A 21,972-nucleotide genomic window follows, 5' to 3' on the forward strand; every position below is an offset into this window, starting at 1 on the left:
ACGGGGCAGGTCAAGGGCAGGCAGAGTTTTGTGATCAGGTCAGAGTCAGGCAGGTACAGGACAGCAGGCAGTCTCGGGGTCAGGGCAGGCAGACTTTTGTGATCAGGTCAGAGTCAGGTTGGTACAGGACGGCAGGCAGGCTCGGGGTCAGGGCAAGCAGAATGGTCAGAACTGGGAAAAAAGCAGGAAACAGAACGAGAGAAACAGGAAGGCGGGAAAGAATGCTAGTAAGACAAGTAGTAAGATGAGTGACATACTCATTCCAGGTTTCTTCTGTATTTTTACTATTTTCTAGATTGTAGAATATTAGTGAAGACATCGAAGCTATGGAATAACACATGGAATCATGTAGTATCCAAAAAAGTGTTAAACAAATCAAAATGTATTTTAGATTTTAGATTATTCAAGTAGTCACCCTTTGCCTTAATGACAGCTTTGCACACTTTTGGCATTTTCTCAACTTCATGAGGTCATGAGTCACCTTGAATGCATTTTAATTAACGGTGTGTCTTGATAAAAGTTAATTTGTGGAATTTATTTCCTTCTTAATACATTTGAGGAAATCAGTTGTGTTGTGACAAGGTAGGGTTGATATCCTCTCTGGGGTAGGGGGAAGTATTTTGACATCTGGATGAAAAGCGTGCCCAAAGTAAACTGCCTGTTACTCAGGCCCAGAAGCTAGGATATGCATATAATTGGTAGATTTGGATAGAAAACACTCTAAAGTTTCAACAACTGTTAAGATAATGTCTGTGAGTATAACATAACTAATATGGCAGGCAAAAACCTGACAAAAATCCATCCAGGAAGTGTGATTTTTTTTATGTTTGTAGTTTTCCATTGACTGCCTATACAGTATCCAATGATTTAGGACTCAGATTGCACTTCCTATGGCTTCCACTAGATGTCAACAGTCTTTAGAAATTGTTTCAGGCTTGTATTCTGAAAAATTAGGGAGTAAGACCACTCTGAGTGAGTGGATAGTGGAAAGTCCCCAGACCTGTTTCTGCGCGTGACCGAGAGTGCGCCTTTCTTGTTTTTCTTTTATATTGACGAAGCTATTGTCCGGTTGAAATATTATTGATTATTATGACTAAAAACAACCTGAGGATTCATTATAAATATCGTTTGATATGTTTCTACGAACTTTACTGATACTTTTTTGATTTTTCGTCTGCCTGTTGTGACGGCCTTTGAGCCAATGGATTACTGAACAAAACGCGCCAACAAAATAGGTTTTTTGATATAAAGAGGGACTTTATCGAACAAAACAAACATTTATTGTGTAACTGGGAGTCTTGTGAGTGCAACAATATGAAGATCATCAAAGGTAAGTGATTCATTTATTCGCTATTTCTGACTTTTGTTACTCCTCTACTTGGCTGGTTACTGTTTGTAATGTTTTGTGTGCTGGGCGCTGTCCTCAGATAATCGCATGGTATGTTTTTGCCGTAAAGCCTTTTTGAAATCTGACACAACGTTTGGATTAACAAGAAGTTAATCTTTAAGCCGATGTATAACACTTGTATGTTTTATGAATTTTTATTATGAGTATTTCTGTTTTTGAATCTGAGGAAGACCCAGAGTTACCTCTGATGCAGAGGATAAGTTCATTAGTTACCAGCCTCAGAAATTGCAGCCCAAATAAATTCTTCAGAGTTCAAGTAACAGACACATGTCAACATCAGCTGTTCAGAGGAGACTGTGTGAATCAGTCCTTCATGGTCGATTTTCTGCAAGGAAACCACTGCTAAAGGACACCAATAAGAAGAAGAGGCTTGCTTGGGCCAAGAAAATGTATTTTGGTCTGATGAGTCCAAATTTTTGTTTTTTGGTTCCAACCGCTGTGTCTTTGTGAGACGCAGAGTAGGTGAACGGATGATCTCCGCATGTGTGGTTCCCACCGTGAAGCATGGAGCAGGAGGTGTGATGGTGTGGGGGTGCTTTGCTGATGACACTGTCAGTGATTTATTTAGAATTCAAGGCACACTTAACCAGCATGGCTGCCACAGCATTCTGCATCGATACGCCATCCCATCTGGTTTGCGCTTAGCGGGACTATCATTTGTTTATTTTTTTTTAATATAAATATATTTTGATTTGTTGAACACTCTTTTGGTTACTACATGATTCCATATGTGTTATTTCATAGTTTTGATGTCTTCACTATTATTCTACAATGTAGAAAATAGTCAAAATAAAGAAAAACCCTGGAATGAGTTGGTGTGTCCAAACTTTTGACTGGTACTATATATATATATATATATATATATATATATATATATATATATATATATATATATATATATATATATATATATATATATTTTAATCAGAATGCAATGCGGAGTTTCTGGATACAACCCTTAACTGTGGTATCTTGGCCATATACCACAAACTCCCAAGGTGCCTTATTGCTATTATAAATTGGTTATCAACATAATCAGAGCAGTAAAAATAAATGTTTTGTTATACCCATGGTATACGGTCTAATATACCACAGCTTCCGGCCACATTTCCCAGTCTAGAGCTTCCCGCGACAGTTCCCAGTCCTACAGTCCGGAACCTTCTGGAGATGGCCTACAGTCCGGAACCTCTTGAAACGGCCCACAGTCCAGAACCTCCTGAGATGGCCCACAGCCCGGAGCCTCCTGAGAAGGCCCACAGTCCGGAACCTCCTGAAAAGGCCCACAGTCCGGAGCCTCCTGAGAAGGTCCGCGGTCCGGAGCCTCCAGCAACGGTCGGTGGCCCAGAGCTTCCACCGATGCTGGCGGGTTCGCAGGATGAGAGGGTTCTTTGTCCTGCACCAGAGCCACCTCCTATGATGGCGGGTTCGCAGGATGAGAGGGTTCTTCATCCCGCACCAGAACCACCTCCGATGCGGGAGGATCCGCGGGATGAGAAGGTTCTTCGTCCTGCACCAAAGCCGCCACCAACACTAGACACCCCCCCAACCCTCCCTTTTGGTTTCAGGTTTTGCGGCCGGAGTCCGCACCTTCGGGGGGTGGTACTGTCACGTCCTGACCACAGAGAGCTTGTATTTTGCTATGGTAGAGTAGGTCAGGGCGTGACTGGGGGGTTTTGTCTAGTTTATTTATTTCTATGTTGTGTTCTAGGTTCCTGTTTCTAGGTTGGGGTTTTTGTATGATTCCCAATTAGAGGCAGCCGGTCATCGTTTTCTCTAATTGGGGATCATATTTAAGTTGTTGTTTTTCCCACTAGTGTTTGTGGGAGATTATTTTGAGTTGAGTTGCACCTCTTCGTCACGGTTTGTTGTTTTGTTTATGGTTTATTGTATGTTTTGCATAGTTTCACATTACAATTTAAATATGTAGAACGATACCCACGCTGCGCTTTGGTCCGTTCCTATACACACTCGTGACATATATTCTGTCTTGTGTGTGGCCAAATTAATCATGTCCCTGCTTACACATATCTGGGCATTTGGATAGACGATAAGCTGTCTTTTAAGAATCATATTGATGAGTTAAAGGCCAAGTGCAGTCAGAATTATGTTTTTTCTGTGTTTTTTTATCATATTGTACACCAGCTGATGAAATTAACACTGTAAAAGTGTGACAAAACATGGTCAGTGTTATTTCCTGAAACGCTATATATACAAAAGTATGTGAACACCCCTTCAAATGAGTGGATTTGGCAATTTCAACCACACGCGTTGCTGGCAGGTGTATAAAATCGAGCACACAACCATGCATAGACAAACATTGGCAGTAGAAGGGCCTTACTGAAGAGCTCAGTGACTTTCAACATGGCACTGTCATAGGATGCCACCTTTCCAACAAGTCAGTTTGTCAAATTTCTGCCCTGCTAGAGCTGCCCCGGTAAACTGTAAGTGAAGTGGAAATGTCTAGGAGCAACAACGGCTCAGCCGTGAAGTGGTAGGCCACACAAGCTCACAGAACGGGACCGCCGAGTGCTGAAGCCCATAGCGCGTAAAAATCGTCTGTCCTCGGTTGCAACACTCACTTCCAAGCTCCAAACTGTCTCTGGAAGCAACGTCAGCACAAGAACTGTTCGTTGCGAGCTTCATTAAATGGGTTTCCATAGCCGAGTACCCGCAAACAAGCCTAAGATCACCATGCACAATGCCAAGCATCGGCCGGAGTGGTGTAAAACTCGTCGCCATTGGACTCTGGAGCAGTGGAAACACGTTCCCTGGAGTGCTGAACCACGCTTCACCATCTGGCAGTCCAGGCGAACGCTACCTGCCCCATTGCATAGTGCCAACTGTAACGTTTGATGGAGGAGGAATAAAGGTCTGGGGCTGTTTTTCATGGTTCGGGCTAGGCCCTTTAGTTCCAGTGAAGGGAAATCTTCACGCTACAGCATACAATGACTTTCTAGATGACTATGTGCTTCCAACTTTGTGGCAATAGTTTGGGGAAGGCCTTCCTGTTGTAGCATGACAATGTCCCTGTGCACAAAGCGATGTCCATACAGAAATAGTTTTTTCGAGATCAGTGTGGAAGAACTTGACTGGCCTGCACAGAGCCTTGACCTCAACCCCATCGAACACCTTTGGGATGAATTGAAACTCCGACTGCGAGCCAGGCCTAATTGCCCAACATCAGTGCCCGACCTCACTAATGCTCTTGTGGCTGAATGGAAGCAAGTCTGCGGGAGTTTTTCTGTTTTTCATGGTGACATGACCATGTGGTAGATTTGCTAATAGACCAATAACAAAGAGAGTGACAAACCTCTCTGCCAATAACAGCTCAGTTTCAGTTTTCCCCTCCTAACTCAGACCATTCCCAGACAGTCCTAACAAAATTATTGCTTGAGAAGTATTTTTTTTGCAAAAAAAAGCAATCTTTGCCCATTTTAATGGAAATGTATGTATCAAAATGAAAATAAACTAATAAATACATTTACTCAATGAAATTGTATCTTTCAAATTATCTTTCTCAAAACGTCTGTATGTTGACCCATACAATAATCTGTACTGTACATTTTTTGTTCCTAAAACATTTTGGTGACCCTACTGCAGTTCCCCCGCGACCCCACTAGGTGTCGGGACCCCGACCTTGAATACCACTGTGTTAGGATGTGTTTGCTGTACTGTAACAGAGTGACCATGGCCAAAGTCCAGCTACAGTCTTAATGACAGATACGGATACACATCAACATCTTGTCAGCGATCAAAGCAGGGCAAGCAGAGGAGTGTATGGTAAAATTGACTGGGCGGGTAGTTGTTTTAATGCAGTCATACTGGCCCTTTAGCATTAACTTAGCATTAACGTAGGCTAACAATGATATTTCAATAAGGATATTGGTGACTAGAAGTCTGTCCTGGAGGCAGTGACAAAGTCATGTATGGCTCTAACATTCCATGGACATTAACTTTGGCCTGTAATATTGATTCTCTCTCTCTCTCTCTCTCTCTCTAGGTAAGTCCCACCTGGCTATTGTTCAGAAGGTGAATGACGAGGGGGAGGGGGATCCGTTCTACGAGGTGCTGGGATTGGTCACCCTGGAAGACGTCATCGAGGAGATCATCAAATCAGAGATCTTGGATGAGTCTGACCTCTACAGTGAGTCTATAAAATGTAACACACTCATAACACATTTATTACATCTTCGCTTTTATGTCATATGAGCCTGTAACACATTTATTACTTGCACTGAAATAATAGATACAAGCTATACCCTTTTCACACTACTGAGCCAAACAAAGCTGAGCTGTACTTTGCTCACCTGCTTATGCATCCACCATGCTGGAAGGGACAATGTGAATTGTCACCACAGTATGGTTCAGTAAGGTTCAGGATGGATACTGTGAAAAGGGTATTAGAAAAGGCTGTTATTGGTTTTATATAAGACATAAGGATGTATCTCTGATTCTGACCTGTCCTTTATGTTGTCTCTCTCCCTCCCAGCTGACAACAGCAGAAACAGGAAAAAGGTGGCACCCAATAAGAACAAGAGGAACTTCTCTGCCTTCAAACAGAGCGAGAGCGAATCCAAAGTCAAGATCTCCCCTCAACTGCTATTGGCCGCTCACCGCTTCCTGACTACAGGTTAGAACGTGTGACCCTGCCCACCAACCAAAATAATGACATGTTGGGGCAATCAACCTCCCAACCACACCATACAAAGCAAAACACTCACATGCACTATAGAATCACCATATAGTATGTTATTCTCAGTTGGTAAGATACAGTTACAACTCAAGGTCATGGTTTCAATTCCTGCAGGTATTAAACATTCATTGTAAAAATGAAACATTCTCAAACCTATTTGAATGTAATTACATAAATGATTCACTTGTAGTAATCTATGTAACACAAAGTGTTGCCAGCACCACTAGTCATGTGGTCTGTTGTAGCATGCTGTCAGCTAGAGCGAGAATGCCGTTGTAGTTACCTCTTTCTCTAAAATAACAGACAGAGCAGTGTTACAGCATGCCTGTCTGTGTCTGTCTCTACAAGTCTCGTTGTCTTTTCTTTTTGTCACTACTGGGATTGTTTCAGTGTCTATATCAGTCTATCTCACCACTCTCTGATGCTGTCATTCTCCTGTTTCCTCTCTTTCTGTCGCTTCTTTCTCTCTGTCTTTATGTCTCTGTGATGTTGCTGACATCATGTCATCACCACTAAAGACAAGCAGCATATTGTTGGACTACTTTATCATTGGATCATTTCAATTCAATGTATAGCTGTGATAAACCACAGCCTTATATATGTCTGTGTCTATAATATATGTCTAATATACTGCATGTCTCTCTCCCATCCAGAGGTTAATCAGCCCATACCAGATCTCATATATGCATAAAGTACCTTACATATTGTATGTACAATATATTTATCTTCCTGCCTCATCCAGAGGTGACGTTGTTCAGCCTGTCCCAGATCTCAGACAAGGTTCTATTGAGGATTCTAAGACACCCAGACGTGATCCAGGAGATCAAGTTTAATGACAGTGACGAATGCTGTCCTCAACACTATGTCTACCAGAGAGGGAAGGCAGTTGACTACTTCATACTCATATTGCAGGTAAGGCCTCTCAATGGTCGATTGTTCGTTCTGTCTCTCTTTTTCTCTCTCAACTCTTTTATAACCTCTACAAACAAGTTTAACAAACAACTAACAGGTTAATTCTGTGCACCAACTGAATCACATGCTACATCAAATTCCCACATGAAAGGTTCCTCTTTTGTTAGTTCACTAGTCATTGCTTACTCTATTCATACTGGACTATATAGGCCTGAGCAACACGCTCTAACATCCCTGCTACATGTAACAAATGGCAGCTCCCCGTCCTGTCTTGACGGGCGTCATAAAAGGGTCCACAAAGCATTTTTAATCCCAACCCTTTATTCAACAATGAACTGGGTTGATGGAGGGAAGCTTTTTGTGTAACAACACTAACACAGAGGGAGCCTATACATTTTGGGGCGGCAGGTAGCCTAGTGGTTAGTGTGTTGGGCCAGTAACTGAACGGTTGCTAGATCAAATCCCTGAGCTGTCCTTCTGCCCCCTGAACATTGCAGTTAACCTATTGTTCCTAGGCCGTCATTGTAAATAAGAATTTGCCTAGTTAAATGAAGGTTAAATAAAAGGATAAAAATAATCAATCAACCACACAGCCAGATTAACCATCCTATTTAAGGACTGTTGAGAATGCCGGCTTTGGACTCACACCTACACTCTCTTCGACATATTGCGCTCCCAAGCCTGTATATTCATCTCCGTGCAGATAAAGCAGAGGAGAAGAGACGAGGAGGCCACTTTAGACTATTGAGATGCTGGGCAGGGCAGGGCAGGGGGTATAGTCAGGGGGTAGCGTTAGTGCAGCTGGTACTGCAGCAGGAGGTTAGAGGCTGCAAGGGATGGAGCGGAAGGTACTGGGGGCTCCTGGAGAGGGCATGGTGTGTGGTGAACAGTGGGCGAGAGAGGGGAGGGTAGAGCGAGGAGAGAGTGTAAGTGCAGAGGAAGGAAGGGATGGGGGGGAGAAAGAGAAAGACACATTTGGGTCCAGAGGGGCCTGGCCTTCAGTAATTGATCCCTCTTATGTAAGGGGAAAGAGAGATGGAAAAGGGGGGGAGGAGAAGACACCATGCGTACCATGCTGTCAGTTATCTGTGTATCAAAACACAAAAAATGTGTTTTATTTATGTTTTAACTTTATTTAATCAGGGAGTCGGACTGAGACCAAGGTCTCTTTTACGGATGAGCCCTGAATTACATAAATTACATAAAATTCACGCGTAATATATGTATATAAAAATATATACACTAGCAGTCAAAGTTTTGGACACACCTACTCATTCCAGGGTTTTTCTTTATTTTGACTATTTTCTACATTGTAGAATAATAGCGAAGACATCAACACTATGAAATAACACATGGAATCATGCAGTAACCAAAAAAGTGTTAAACAAATCAAAACATATTTTAGATTTTACATTCTTCAAAGTAGCCACCCGTTGCCTTGATGACAGCCTTGCACACTCTTGGCATTCTCTCAACCAGCTTCATGAGGTAGTCACCTGGAATGCATTTCAATTAACCTCTCTAGGGTAGGTGGGACAAAATCGTTTTTTGACACATCAGAGCGCCAAATTTAAAACCACAAAATGTCATAATTCAAAGTTCTCAAACATAGGACTATTTTACACCATTTGAAAGATAAGACTCTCGTTAATCTAACCACATTGTCCGATTTCAAAAAGGCTTTACAGCGAAAGCAAAACATTAGATTATGTTAGGAGAGTACATAGCCAGAAATAACCACACAGCCATTTTTCAAGCAAGCATATATGTCACAAAAACCAAAAACACAGCTAAATGCAGCACTAACCTTTGATCTTAATCAGATGACACTCCTAGGACATTATGTTATACAATACATGCATGTTTTGTTCAATCAAGTTCATATTTATATCAAAAACCAGCTTTTTACATTAGCATGTGATGTTCAGAACTAGCAACTAGCATACACACCGCAAACTTCCGGTGAATTTACTTAATTACTCACGATTAACGTTCACAAAATACATACCAATTATTTTAAGAATTATAGATACAGAACTCCTTTATGCAATCGCGGTGTCAGATTTTAAAATAGCTTTTCGGCGAAAGCACATTTTGCAATATTCTGAGTACATAGCCCGGCCATCATGGCTAGCTAATTTGACACCCACCAAGTTTGGCCCTCACCAAACTCAGATTTACTATAAGAAAAATTGGATTACCTTTGCTGGTCTTCGTCAGAATGCACTCCCAGGACTTCTACTTCAACAACAAATGTTGTTTTGGTTCAAAATAACCCATAGTTATATTGAAATAGCTCCGTTTTGTTCGTGTGTTCAGGTCACAATCCGAAGGGTGACGCGCAAGCACATTTCGTGACAAAAAAATTCAAAATATTCCATTACCGTACTTCGAAGCATGTCAAACGCTGTTTAAAATCAATTTTTATGCGATTTTTCTTGTAAAATAGTGATAATATTCCAACCGGGCGACGTTGTATTCATTCAAAGACTGAACGAACAAAATGAAGAATTCACATGAACGCGCATCTCCAGTGTCACTGTCCTCAGGCAGGCCAGTAACAAACTCTGCTGCTGTTCTTTGCCCAGAGTCTGCAGACATCTCATTACACTTTCTGGCGCCTTCTGAGAGCCAATGGAAGCCTTAGAAAATGTCACGTTACAGCACAGATGCTGTATTTTTGATAGAGAGGCTACAGAAGGACAATAAATTGTCAGACAGGGCACTTCCTGTATGGAATCTTCTCAGGTTTTGGCCTGCCATATGAGTTCTGTTATACTCACAGACACCATTCAAACAGTTTTAGAAACTTTAGAGTGTTTCTATCCAAATCAACTAATTATATGCATATTCTAGTTTCTGGGCAGGAGTAGTAACCAGATTAAATCGGGTACGTTTTTTATCCGGCCGTGCAAATACTGCCCCCTAGCCCCAACAGGTTAACAGGTGTGCCTTGTTAAAAGTTCATTTGTGGAATTTCTTTCCTTCTTCATGTGCTTGTGACAAGGTATGTGTCATGGATCCTTCTGGAACTTTCATTGTGCACACCTGGCCCCTGTTCCCACTGATTGTATTTGTATATACGTGCCCTTTGTTCACCATGGTGCTGTCGATTATTGTTGCAATGTCCGTTGGTGCGTGTGAGTACCTGTGCTGTGTGTTTTGGCTTTCGTGTCATTGTGGATTGCGCAGATGATTACGGGTCTCGTCCCGTGTGTTAATCATTGTGCGCGTGTGTTATTTATTCAAGGTACTCCTCGCTCTTTTGTTTTGGGTTTCTACCCTGTGTTTTGTTGCGTTCTTGTTTGGTCTTCGTCCCCGTGCCTTTACACGGCACGCCATAATTTGGGCTTAATAAAAAATTAAAAAACGTATTCCTGCGCCTGTCTCCCGAATCTCTTCATACCAACGTCACAGTAGGGGTGGTATACAGAAGATAGCCCTATTTGGTAAAATACCAAGTCCATACTATAGAAAGAACAGCTCAAATAAGCAAAAAGAAACAACAGTCCATCATTACTTTAAGACATGAATGTCAGTTGTGAGAGAACAATTGCAAGATTATGGGTTAAAGGTTCTTATAACTCTATTGTGTCTGTGTGAACTGAAAGGGGGCCTCTGGGAGATTTAACACTGACAGGAGATTTACGATGTCTTTGGGTGATACCGCATTCCAGAGCATGAGTTAATGTTTCTGTACTAGGGTACCACGGGGAGATGGCTCCAGTATGGAGTTGTGGGGCCAGACGCTGGTCTCTACACAATGAGGACAGTTTTTAACAGCAGATACTGTCTGCTGTGAATTATAAGTATATTTCATACACATTTTAACCTTGTGACCCATTCCATACATCTGTTGTTTGTCATGTAGATTGAAGGAGGATGGACTTTGCTATAAAATGCTGTGGCTCAAACCAGCTCGTTGAGTTCTCATTGATCACCTCCATGGGTGATTACCGACAAGCTCCATTACTGCAGTAAAATAATAAAGATTGATTGTTTTCAAGAAATCTAAAAGTCTCTCCTTTTGATTACAATAATTCCACCACACAGTCAATCCAGAACATTTCAAAAACCTTTAAAGTTTCTTCTAGTGCAGTCGCAAAAACCATCAAGTGCTATGATGAAACTGGCTCTCATGAGGACCGCCACAGGAAAGGACGACCCTGAGTTTCCTCTGCTGAAGAGGATGAGTTCATTAGAGATACCACCCTCGGATATTGCAGCCCAAATAAATGCTTCACAGAGTTCAGGTAACAGACACATCTCAACATCAACTGTTCAGAGCAGACTGCGTGAATCAGACCTTCATGATTGAATTGCTGCAAAGAAACCACTACTAAAGGACACCAATAAGAAGAAGAGACTTGCTTAGGCCAAAAAACATGAGCAATGGACATTAGAACAGCAGAAATCTGTCCTTTGTTTTGATGAGTCCAAATGTGAGATTTTTGGTTCCATCCGCTGTGTCTTTGTGAGACACAGAGTAGATGAATGGATGATCTCTGCATGTGTAGTTCCCACCATGAAGCATGGAGGAGGAGGTGTGATGGTGTGGGGGTGTTTGCTGGTGACACTGTCAGTGATTTATTTAGAATTCAAGGCACACTTAACCAGCATGGCTACCACAGCATTCTGCAGCGAAACGCCATCCCATCTGGTTTGCGTTTAGTGGGACTATCATTTGTTTTTCAACAGGAAAATGACCCAACACACCTCCAGGCTGTTTATGGGCTATGACCAAGAAGGAGAGTGATTGAGTGCTACATCAGATGACCTGGCCTCCACAATCACCCAACCTCAACCCAATTGAGATGGTTTGGGATGAGTTGGACCGCAGAGTGAAGGCAAAGCAGCCAACAAGTGCTGAGCATATGTGGGAACTCCTTCCAGAGTTTTGGAAAAGCATTCCAGGTGAAGCTGGTTGAGAGAATACCAAGAGTGTGCAAAGCTGTCATCAAGGCAAAGGGTGGCTACTTTGAAGAATCTAAAATCTATTTTGATTTGTTTAACACTTCTTTGGTTACTTCATGATTCCATATGTGTTATTTCATAGTTTTGATGTCTTCACTATTATTCTATAATGTAGAAAATAGTAAAAATAAAGAAAAACCCTTGAATGAGTAGGTGTGTCCAAACTTTTGACTGGTACTGTATATATACTATATGCACAGTGCATTCGGAAAGTATTTAGCCCCCTTTACGTTTTCCACATTTTGTTACATGACAGTATTATTGTAAAATGTATGAAATCTTTTTTTACCTCATCAATCTACACACCCCATAATGACCAAGCCAAAACAGGTTTTAGACATTTTTGTAAATGTATTAAAAAGAAAATACTAAAATATCACATTTACATACAGTAAGTATTCAGACCCTTTACTCAGTGTTGAAGCACCTTTGGCAGCGATTACAGCTTTAAGTCTGCTTGGGTATGACTTTACAAGCTTGACACCTGTATTTTGGAAGTTTCTCCCATTCTTCTCTGCAGATCCTCTCAAGCTCTGTCAGGTTGGATGGGGACTGTCGCTGCACAGCTACTTTCAGGTCCAGCATTGAAGGTTCAAACTTCGTCCATTTAAGAATGTGTTCTTGGGGACCTTCAATGCTACAGACATTTTTTGGTACCTTTCCCCAGATCTGTACCTCGACACAATCCTGTCTCAGAGCTCTGTGGACAATTCCTTCGACCTCATGGCTTGCTTTTTACTCTTACATGCACTGTTAACTGTGGGACCTTATATAGACAGGTGTGTGTCTTTCCAAAACATGTCCAATCAATTGAATTTACCACATGTAGACTCCAATCAAGTTGTAGAGACATCTCAAGGATGATCAATGTAAACAAGATGCACCTGAGCTCCATTTCGAGTCTCATAGCAAAGGGTCTGAATACTAATGTTTTTTTATTTTTAATAAATGTGCAAAAATGTCTAAAAACCTGTTTTCACTTTGTCATTATGGGGGATTGTGTGTAGATTGATGAGCAAAAAAGGTAATTTAATCAATTTTAGAATAAGGTTGTAACATAACAAAATGTGGAGAAAGTAAGGGGTCTGAATACTTTCCGACTGCACTGTATATAAATACAAAATGGAAGCAGAAAGAAAAACACGGTCATCAGTAAAAAAGGTCCTCAATTAGCTTTCTGAACTTCCCTACAGGCACCAAAACATCAAATTTAAGAACATTTTCAAGATTGTTCCACAAATAAGGTGCAAGAAAACTAAAATCGGATTTACCTAACTCACTAGAGACCTAAGGAATTTCCAGAGTTAGCCATCCCTGAGACTGTCTGTGATAACTCGTATGTATAAAGTTAGTTATGATGTTAGGTATAGTGGGTATTTTTGTAAATAAATGAAAACATAGCAATGTATCAACAGCAAAAATGGATCAAGCATGTCAGCTCCAGTGGATTTTTTTTTACATAAATCTTAAGCAAGCACATCACATAAATCTCATCTAGCACATCACAGATAGTAAATTGTTGAAATGAAAACAAAGATTCACTTGAAGTTGATGGGTTAACCATCGAGTCAGCTACAGGCTGGCAGATGGAAGAGCAGTTGATTGACTGACTACGGTCAATGAAACCACTGTTTCTCTCAAATAAAAAGCCTGCCGAGATAAAATTATGATGAAAAGCATCACTTTTCCCATTCTCCTCACTTCTGATGCCAGAGTCAGACAGAACTTGCTTAGGCAGGGAAGAAGAGGAATTTCTATGCTTTCATGCATTCCCAAATTTAGAAAGATCACCAGCAGTTAGAGAAAGAGTTTAGAGAGTCCTGATTTCTCATCTGAATGAGCTCAGATAGCTCTGATGAAAACCAAGGGTTAGATGTATTTTTAACTCTGAATTTATAAAAGGGCCGTGTTTTTCTGCCAGAGAAATACATTTACATTTACATTACATTTAAGTCATTTAGCAGACGCTCTTATCCAGAGCGACTTACAAATTGGTGCATTCACCTTATGATATCCAGTGGAACAACCACTTTACAATAGTGCATCTAAATCTTTTAAGGGGTGGGGGGTTAGAAGGATTACTTTATCCTATCCTAGGTATTCCTTAAAAAGAGGTGGTGTTTCAGGTGTCTCCGGAAGGTGGTGATTGACTCCGCTGTCCTGGCGTCGTGAGGGAGCTTGTTCCACCATTGGGGTGCCAGAGCAGCGAACAGTTTTGACTGGGCTGAGCGGGAACTGTGCTTCCTCAGAGGTAGGGGGGCCAGCAGGCCAGAGGTGGATGAACGCAGTGCCCTTGTTTGGGTGTAGGGCCTGATCAGAGCCTGAAGATATGGAGGTGCCGTTCCCTTCACAGCTCCGTAGGCAATCACCATGGTCTTGTAGCGGATGCGAGCTTCAACTGGAAGCCAGTGGAGAGAGCGGAGGAGCGGGGTGACGTGAGAGAACTAAATATGGGTGATACATTTTCTAGTGCCAACTCAGGGTCAGGAATACAGGAGACAGTGGCTAAATCAGAGTAGAACATGTCATGTAAAAACCCTTGAGGAGAAACATTTTTTAAAGTTATCTTCTTAATTAAATGAAGATTGGTATTTTTCTTTTTCGTATCCCTAATTTTTCGTATTCCCATAAGCGCTAACCGGCATAGGGTCAGCTGCAGCTATTTGGTGAGTGAGCTGAGACTTTGCCAAGGTCACTGGCCAACCACATGAGAGCAGAGCAGACTGAGTATTTGACAGACCTCCCTCAAGTTGCTGGATGCAGGGACTGGGGCGGGAACTGGGAGAGCAGTGTTGGCAGAGCTCAGTCCACCCAGATGAAGCTTCTGCCAAAGGAGTGGAACTGCTGCAGGGGACTGCCAATGCTCCATTCTGGTGGATGGGGAGCGTCGCTGCACAGCTAATTTCAGGTCTCTCCAAAGATGTTCGATCGGGTTAAAGTCCGGCCTCTGGCTGAGCACTCAAGGACATTCAGAGACTTGTCCCGAAGCCACTCTTGTGTTATATTGGCTATGTGCTTAAGGTCATTGTCCTGTTGGAAGGTGAACCTTCGCCCCAGTCTGAGGATGCGCTCTGGAGCAGGTTTTCAGCAAGGATCTCTCTGTACTTTGCTCCGTTCATTTTCCCTCAATCCCGACTAGTCTCCCAATCCCTGCCGCTGAAAAACATCCCCACAGCATGATGCTGTCACCACCATGCTTCACCGGAGGGATGGTGCCAGGTTTTCTCCAGAGGTGACGCATTCAAGCCAAAGAGTTCAATCTTGGTTTCATCAGACCAGAGAATCTTGTTTCTCATGGTCTGAGTGTTACATCTGCTCTTGCCACACCCTCTACTTCTCATCCTGTGTTTCCCTAACCTGCCTCCACTCCCGCAGTGCTCTCTCCCTCTTCCTCTCTGTGTGTGTGGGGGGGGGGGCAGGTGTGCTGGAGGCAGAGCAGATCCCCACCAGCTGCAACCTGTTCCATAATCAAGACCTTTACAAATACTCAGCACTGCCACTTCCACACTGCCAGATCGTAACCTCTGCTCAGTCAGTCTGCATTTTTTAGCCATTTGTTCCGGCTTAGATCCTGTTTTTGTGTTATGCCTGTTTTCCCTTGCCTGACGATGTTTTCCTCTCCGCTACAGTTCTGCCCGCTCTGACTTTGGCCACTGTCTCCAGTCCCAGTCCTGCTACTCTGTCTTGAACCCCCCCACTCCACTGTGTTCTTGTATTCCTCTCCGGACCTGCCTTACCCAGTCCCAAATCCCCTCGCTCAGCCTTAGCCTCTGCACCTGACTTCCTGCAACTCCCCTTCCCCCGCAACCAGCCCTGAGTCCCTCTCCTCTGCCCGTGAGCCATTTGTTCCGCCCCCGAGCGTTATGATTGCAACCTCGGAGCTTGCAAAGCCTTTTTGGTACAATGTTCACTAGTATACGAGCAACAGCCCTATGCCTATGCTAGCGAATGGGCCAAGATTTCCTTCCTGATTGGCAGCCTCCATGGAGCAACGCTTTCCTGGGCCACTGCAGTATGGGAGAGACAGTCCCCCACTCCTACGAGATGAGGAGAGTCTTCGACCACCCTGTCTGGGGTAGGGAAGCCGCTAAACGACTCCTGTCCCTCCGTCAAGGCTCCCATAGTGTCGCTGAGATCGCAATCGAGTTTCGCACCCTCACCACTGAGAGTGCCTGGAATGAGGAGGCCCTTCAGGGAGCATTTCAGCAAGCTCTCAGTAAGACCATCAAGGATGAGTTGGTGTCCAGGGAAGAGCCGGATGGACTCAAGGAGCTCATCTCCCTCACCATACGCATCAACAACCGTCTTCGTGAGTGTCTCCATGAGAGGGCAGGTAGGGTTGCATGCCCCATCACTACATCTGCTTCTTTGCTTGGTCCTCCTCCGACTGCCTCCCTCCTAAGTCTCTTCCTGAACCCTTGCAGCTCGGCCGGGCCCGTCTCTCACCCGAGGAGAGGCAGCGGCGAATCAGCATTAGGAGCTGCCTTTACTGTGGCCAGGTTGTTCACTTCATCTCCACTTTTTCCCTGCGACCAGCAAAGGGAGGTGGCTCAGCAGTTGTGGGGGATACCTGGTGGACTTGGAAGGATACGGGCCTGAGGAGCGCTGCTGGGTTCCCCACCATCATATTCTGGACCCCTCCCAGATAAGCCTGGTCGGGTGCCAGGTGGTGTCCGTAGAGGGAGGGGTACTGTTACATCTGCTCCTGCCACGCCCTCTACTTCTCATTCTGTGTCTCCCTAACCTGCCGCCACTCCTCCAGTGCTATCTCCCTCTTCCTCTATGCGTGTGTGCGTGTGTGTGTGTGTGGGGGGGGGGGGGACAGGTGTGCTGGAGGCAGAGCAGATCCCCACCAGCTGCAACCTGTTCCATAATCAAGACCTTTACAAATACTCAGCTCTGCCACTTCCACGCTGCCAGATCGTAACCTCTGCTCAGTCAGTCTGCGTTTTTTGCCATTTGTTCCTGCTTAGATCTTGTTTTCGTGTTATGCCTGTTTTCCCTTTCCTGATGCTGTTTTCCTCTCTGCTACAGTTCTGCCCGCTCTGACTTTGGCCCATGTCTCCAGTCCCACGTCTCGTCAGTCCTGCTACTCTGTCCTGGACCCCCCACTCCACTGCGTCCTTGTATTCCTCTCCGGACCTGCTTACCTAGTCCCAACTCCCCTCGCTCCAGCCTTAGCCTCTGCACCTGGCTTCCCGCAATCCGCCCGAGCTTCCCCTGGCCTGCACCCCATCTTCCCCCTGTGTTTCAATAAATACCTTGGTTATCTCATCCCAGTCTCCTCGTCTGAGTCTTGTTTTGGGTTCACCTGTTCCGCTCCGCGTGACACAGAGTCCTTTAGGTGCCCTTTGGCAAACTCCAAGTGGGCTGTCATGTGCCTTTGACTGAGGATTGGCTTCCATCTGGTCTCTCCAAAAATAAAGGCCTGATTAGTGGAGTGCTGCAGAGAAGGTTGTCATTCTGGAAGGTTCTCCCATCTCCACAGAGGAACTCTGGACATCTGTCAGAGTGATCATTGGGTTTTTGGTCGCCTTCCTGACCAAGGCCCTTTTCAACCGATTGCTCAGTTTGTCCGGGCGGCCAGCTCTAGGAAGAATCTTGGTGGTTCCAAACTTCTTCCATTTAAGAATGATGGAGGCCACTGTGTTCTTGGGGACATTCAATGCTGCAGAAATGTGTTGGTACCTTTCTCCAGATCTGTGCCTCAACACAATCCTGTCTCGGTAGACAATTCCTTCAACTTTGTGGCTTGGTCTTTGCTCTGAAATGCAATGTCAACTGTGGGACCTTAAATTGGCAGGTGGGTGCCTTTCCAAATCATGTCCAATCAATTGAATTTACCACAGGTGGACTCCAATAAAGTTGTAGAAACATCTCAAGGATGATCAATGGAAACAGGATGCACCTCAAATTCGAGTCTCATAGCAAAGAGTCTGAATACTTGTAAATGTAAATAAGTATTTCTGTTTTACATTTTTTTACAAATTAGCAAAAAAAATATCAAACATGTTATCGCTTTGTCATTATGGGGTACTGTGTGTTTATTGAGAATTTTTTTCAAATCCATTTTAGAATAAGGCTGTAATGTAACAAAATATGGAAAAGGGAAGGTGTATGAATTATTTCCGAATACACTAAGTAAGTAGGAGAATATAACACAATAGATCTGGTAAAAGATAATACAAAGAAAAAACAATTTATACAATTTTTGAAATGCAAGAGAAAGGCCCTAATGTAGTATTCCAGCCCAGGTACAAATTAGATTTTGGCCACTAGATGGCAACAGTGTAGGTGCAACGTTTTAGACTGATCCAATGAACCATTGCATTTCTGTTCAAATTTTTGTATCAAGACTGCCCAAATGTGCCTCATTTGTTTATTAATAACTTTTCATGTTCAAAATTGTGCACTCTCCTCAAACAATAGCATGGTATTCTTTCACTGTAATAGCTACTGTAAATTGGACAGTGCAGTTAGATTAACAAGAATATAAGCTTTCTGCCAATATCAGATGTCCTGGGAAATTTTCTTGTTACTTACAACCTCATGTTAATCGCATAACCTACATTAGCTCAACCGTCCCGTTTCCACCGATTACAAAGAAGTTTTAACGGTTCAGCAGTCTTATGGCCCTTGATAGGTCCTTAGTGATGTGGACACCAAGGAATTTGAAGAAGCTGTTAAGCTGTTGAGGTTTTTTTCCCTCAGACTTGGCGCTCCAGTACCGTTTGCCGTACAGTAGCAGAAAGAACATCTTGGACTTGGGTGGCCGGAGTCTTTGACAATTTTTAGGGCCTTCCTCTGTCCTGGATGGCAGGAAGCTTGGCCCCAGTGATGTACTGGGCCATACGCACTACCCTCTGTAGCACATTGAGGATGGATGCCGAGCAGTTGCCATACCAAACTGTGATGCAACCAGTCAGAATGCTCTTGATAATGCATCTTTAGATTTTTTTGAGGCTCTGAGGTCCCGTGACAAATCTTTTCAGCCTCCTGAAAAGGCATTGTCGTGCCCTCTTCATGACTGCCTTGGTGTGTTTGGACCATGATAGGTCCTTAGTGATGTGGACACCAATTTGAAGCTCTTGACCAGCTTCATTACAGCCCCATCGTTGTGAATGCGGCGTGCTCTGCCCTCTTTTTTCTGTAGTCTACGATCTGCTTCTTTGTCTTGCTCACGTTGAGGGAGAGGTTGTTGTCTTGGCACCACACTGCCAGGTCTCTGACCACCTCCCTACATGCTGTCCATCGTCCTCGGTGATCGGGCCTACCATTGGCAAACTTAATGATAGTGTTGGAGTTGTGCTTGGCCACATAGTCGTGGGTGAACAGGGAGTACAGGAGGGGACTAAGCACGCATCCATGAGGGACCCCTGTGTTGAGGGTCAGCGTGTGGAATGTGTTCTTGCCTATCCCCACCACTTTGGCCTGTCCTGGGATGGGAGTAAGAAAGTTAACCAAAACTAGCCTGGGAGGGCGGTTGTGGGGGGAATGAGGAGGAGGGTGCTGTGGAGGGCAGTGTGGCTGCAGATGCTCCAAACTCTCAGCATATGAGGGCTGATGATGTGAATGATACATGGTGTGGGCTGCATGATGTGGTGCACTACCCTCGACAGTGTTTTGATAGACCCTAGGGTAGTGGTCGGTGCTGTATAGAGCTGGGCTGAGTTGAGGTGGGCCTGATCTGGTAGAACTGTGCTGTGATGGGCCAGGTCTGGTCTGGTTGAGCTGTGCTGTGATGGGCCGTGTCTGGTAGAGCTCTGCTGTGATGGCCGGGTCTGGTTGAGCTGTGCTGTGATGGGCCGTGTCTGGTAGAGCTCTGCTGTGATGGGCCGGGTCTGGTTGAGCTGTGCTGTGATGGGCCGGGTCTGGTAGAGCTGTGCTAAGGCAAAAAATACCAACCCCCCTCTAACCCCCCAGCCAGCCTCTGCCCCACTTTGTGTACACACACTAGAAACACACACCCAACCCCCTACCCCATAGTTTTTCACATAAGTCATTTATGGCATTAGGGTCCCCAAATAGTCATTATCCAGGGCCAGTAATCCAGTTATCGTTAAGCAACTTGTTCGCCTCCACACCCCTCACTTATGATGATGGTATACACCCAGTGGGGGACATAGGAGACCCCACAGGTGGAATAATCCATAGAGATATGTTTAGGGGTGGGAGAGCAACACTGTCAACATGCAAAGCCATTTTGCCAACAATAGAATGTTAGGAGATGGAATGGGAATTTCCACTCATTGTTTATTGTTGCTCTTGCAAATAATGTTATTCCCCTACAGGGGGATTGGACTGCCTGTAAAAGAAAGAGAGGAACAGAGAGGAGATGGAAAGAGGAGATATTTGGTTAATTTTGTGTAATCATATGTTTGTACACATCATGAGGTGCCTATAGTAACTGTGTTTGTAGTACTATGACCTGTGTGGTCACGAATTAATGAATTGGTTATTCTCGGAAATGTACAGTGTGTGTGTGTGTATGTGTGTGGGCTGCATTTGTTTATGAAAGAGCATAGGCATGGGAGCCCCAATCTTCATTCAACCGCTATTATAGCTACTGTGTGTGTGTGTGTGTGTGTGTGTGTGTGTGTGTGTGTGGTGTGTGTGTGTGTGTGTGTGTGTGTGTGTGTGTGTGCGCATCTATCCTGGTACTAACCATTACGTATGTCTATAAACATTTCTGGTTGTTTGTTTTTCTGTCTGTGTTGCATCAGTTTCCTGAATATTGTCATCATCACACAAAAATGTGTTCCTTGGTGTGACTGAGGGAGGGGAGAGGGGGATGAGGGAGAGAGGGGAGAATGATTATTGGTGGGATGGGAGAATGATTATGGGTGGGATGGGTTGTTTGTGTGTGTGTAGTCTATGTTTGCTAGTCTCAAAAAAGCTTACTGAAGCTTACTCAAGCTTACTCACAATGGTACATTTTGGATCCAAATGAAGTAATAAAGTGTGTGTGTGCTTTCGTCTGTGCCTCCCTGCCTGCGTGTGTGTGTTGTTATTGATGATCTCTCTGCATGGTTTCTCAGCAGTGTGTGTGTGTGTCAGACCATGCCGCAGGCTGCGGTCACACACACACTCAGGACCCCCCAGAGGTGAATCTGACATTGATGTTGACTCAAAATGGCTACTTAATGTTTCCCAGGAAATGTATGACTACATAATGTTTCCCAGGAAATGTATTTTTGCTAGGTCTGAGGTGCCTGTGTGGCAATTGAAAACTGATTGGAGAGGGGAGAGCAAAACACACATGCACACGCATGCTCCTGACCCCCCAGTGAAGAGGTCATAACTGGCTGGCGGAGAGCTCTGACCCCTACAAGGCCTTAGCACACACACACCTCAGAAACCCTCTCCAATCAGGGGTGGCAGTCAGCCTAGCAGGTTACAGCGTTGGGCCAGTAACCAAAAGGTTGCTAATTTGAATCCCTGAGCCGACAATATGAAAAAGCTGAGCACTATCTCACAAATAATAAAGGAATCATGGTCTCAAGATCTCAATCTCCTTGTTTCTGTTCACATTGCTTGAAAACAGGAAGCATCAAATGCAAGAGACATAGGGGTCAGTTAGGGGCAACCAGGTTCTCTCTTTCTTTTGATGATTCAGTCTGAACTTTTGTACTTTGGACACCCTGATCTACTATATATATGTCTCATAATGTAATGGACTATGCTGTATTGTGTTGCACTGCAAACCAGACATGGGTTCAAATACTATTTGAAATCTTTAAATACTTGGAGTACCAGATTGGCAGATTTTGCAGTTTTGGGACTATTCTATCAGTCCAATTAAGCCAAGGTCAATCAAGCACTATATATATATATATATATATATATATATATATAAAGTATTGTGAAATTATTTCAAACAGTATTTGAACCCAGGTCTGGTGTAAACTGTACTTTGTGAAATGGCTGTTGAATGGCTGTTGTTTGACAACATGAAAGCAAAGCAGGTGTGAGTGTAGTGAGTGTA

General features: G+C 43.8%; 1 protein-coding gene across 1 annotated transcript in view; it reads left to right on the plus strand.

Annotated features, from left to right (window-relative positions):
• LOC106584879 (metal transporter CNNM4) overlaps positions 1–21,972 on the plus strand; it is a 58,303-nt gene that overhangs the window by 12,537 nt on the left and 23,794 nt on the right. The window contains exons 2-4 of the mRNA XM_014170484.2: positions 5,409–5,552; positions 5,898–6,038; positions 6,844–7,013. Coding sequence (XP_014025959.2) covers positions 5,409–5,552; positions 5,898–6,038; positions 6,844–7,013 — 455 coding nt within the window. The remainder of the gene's footprint in view (positions 1–5,408; positions 5,553–5,897; positions 6,039–6,843; positions 7,014–21,972) is intronic.

This window comes from Salmo salar, chromosome ssa24, assembly GCF_905237065.1.
Source record: "Salmo salar chromosome ssa24, Ssal_v3.1, whole genome shotgun sequence".
NCBI classification, from domain to species: Eukaryota; Metazoa; Chordata; class Actinopteri; order Salmoniformes; family Salmonidae; genus Salmo; species Salmo salar.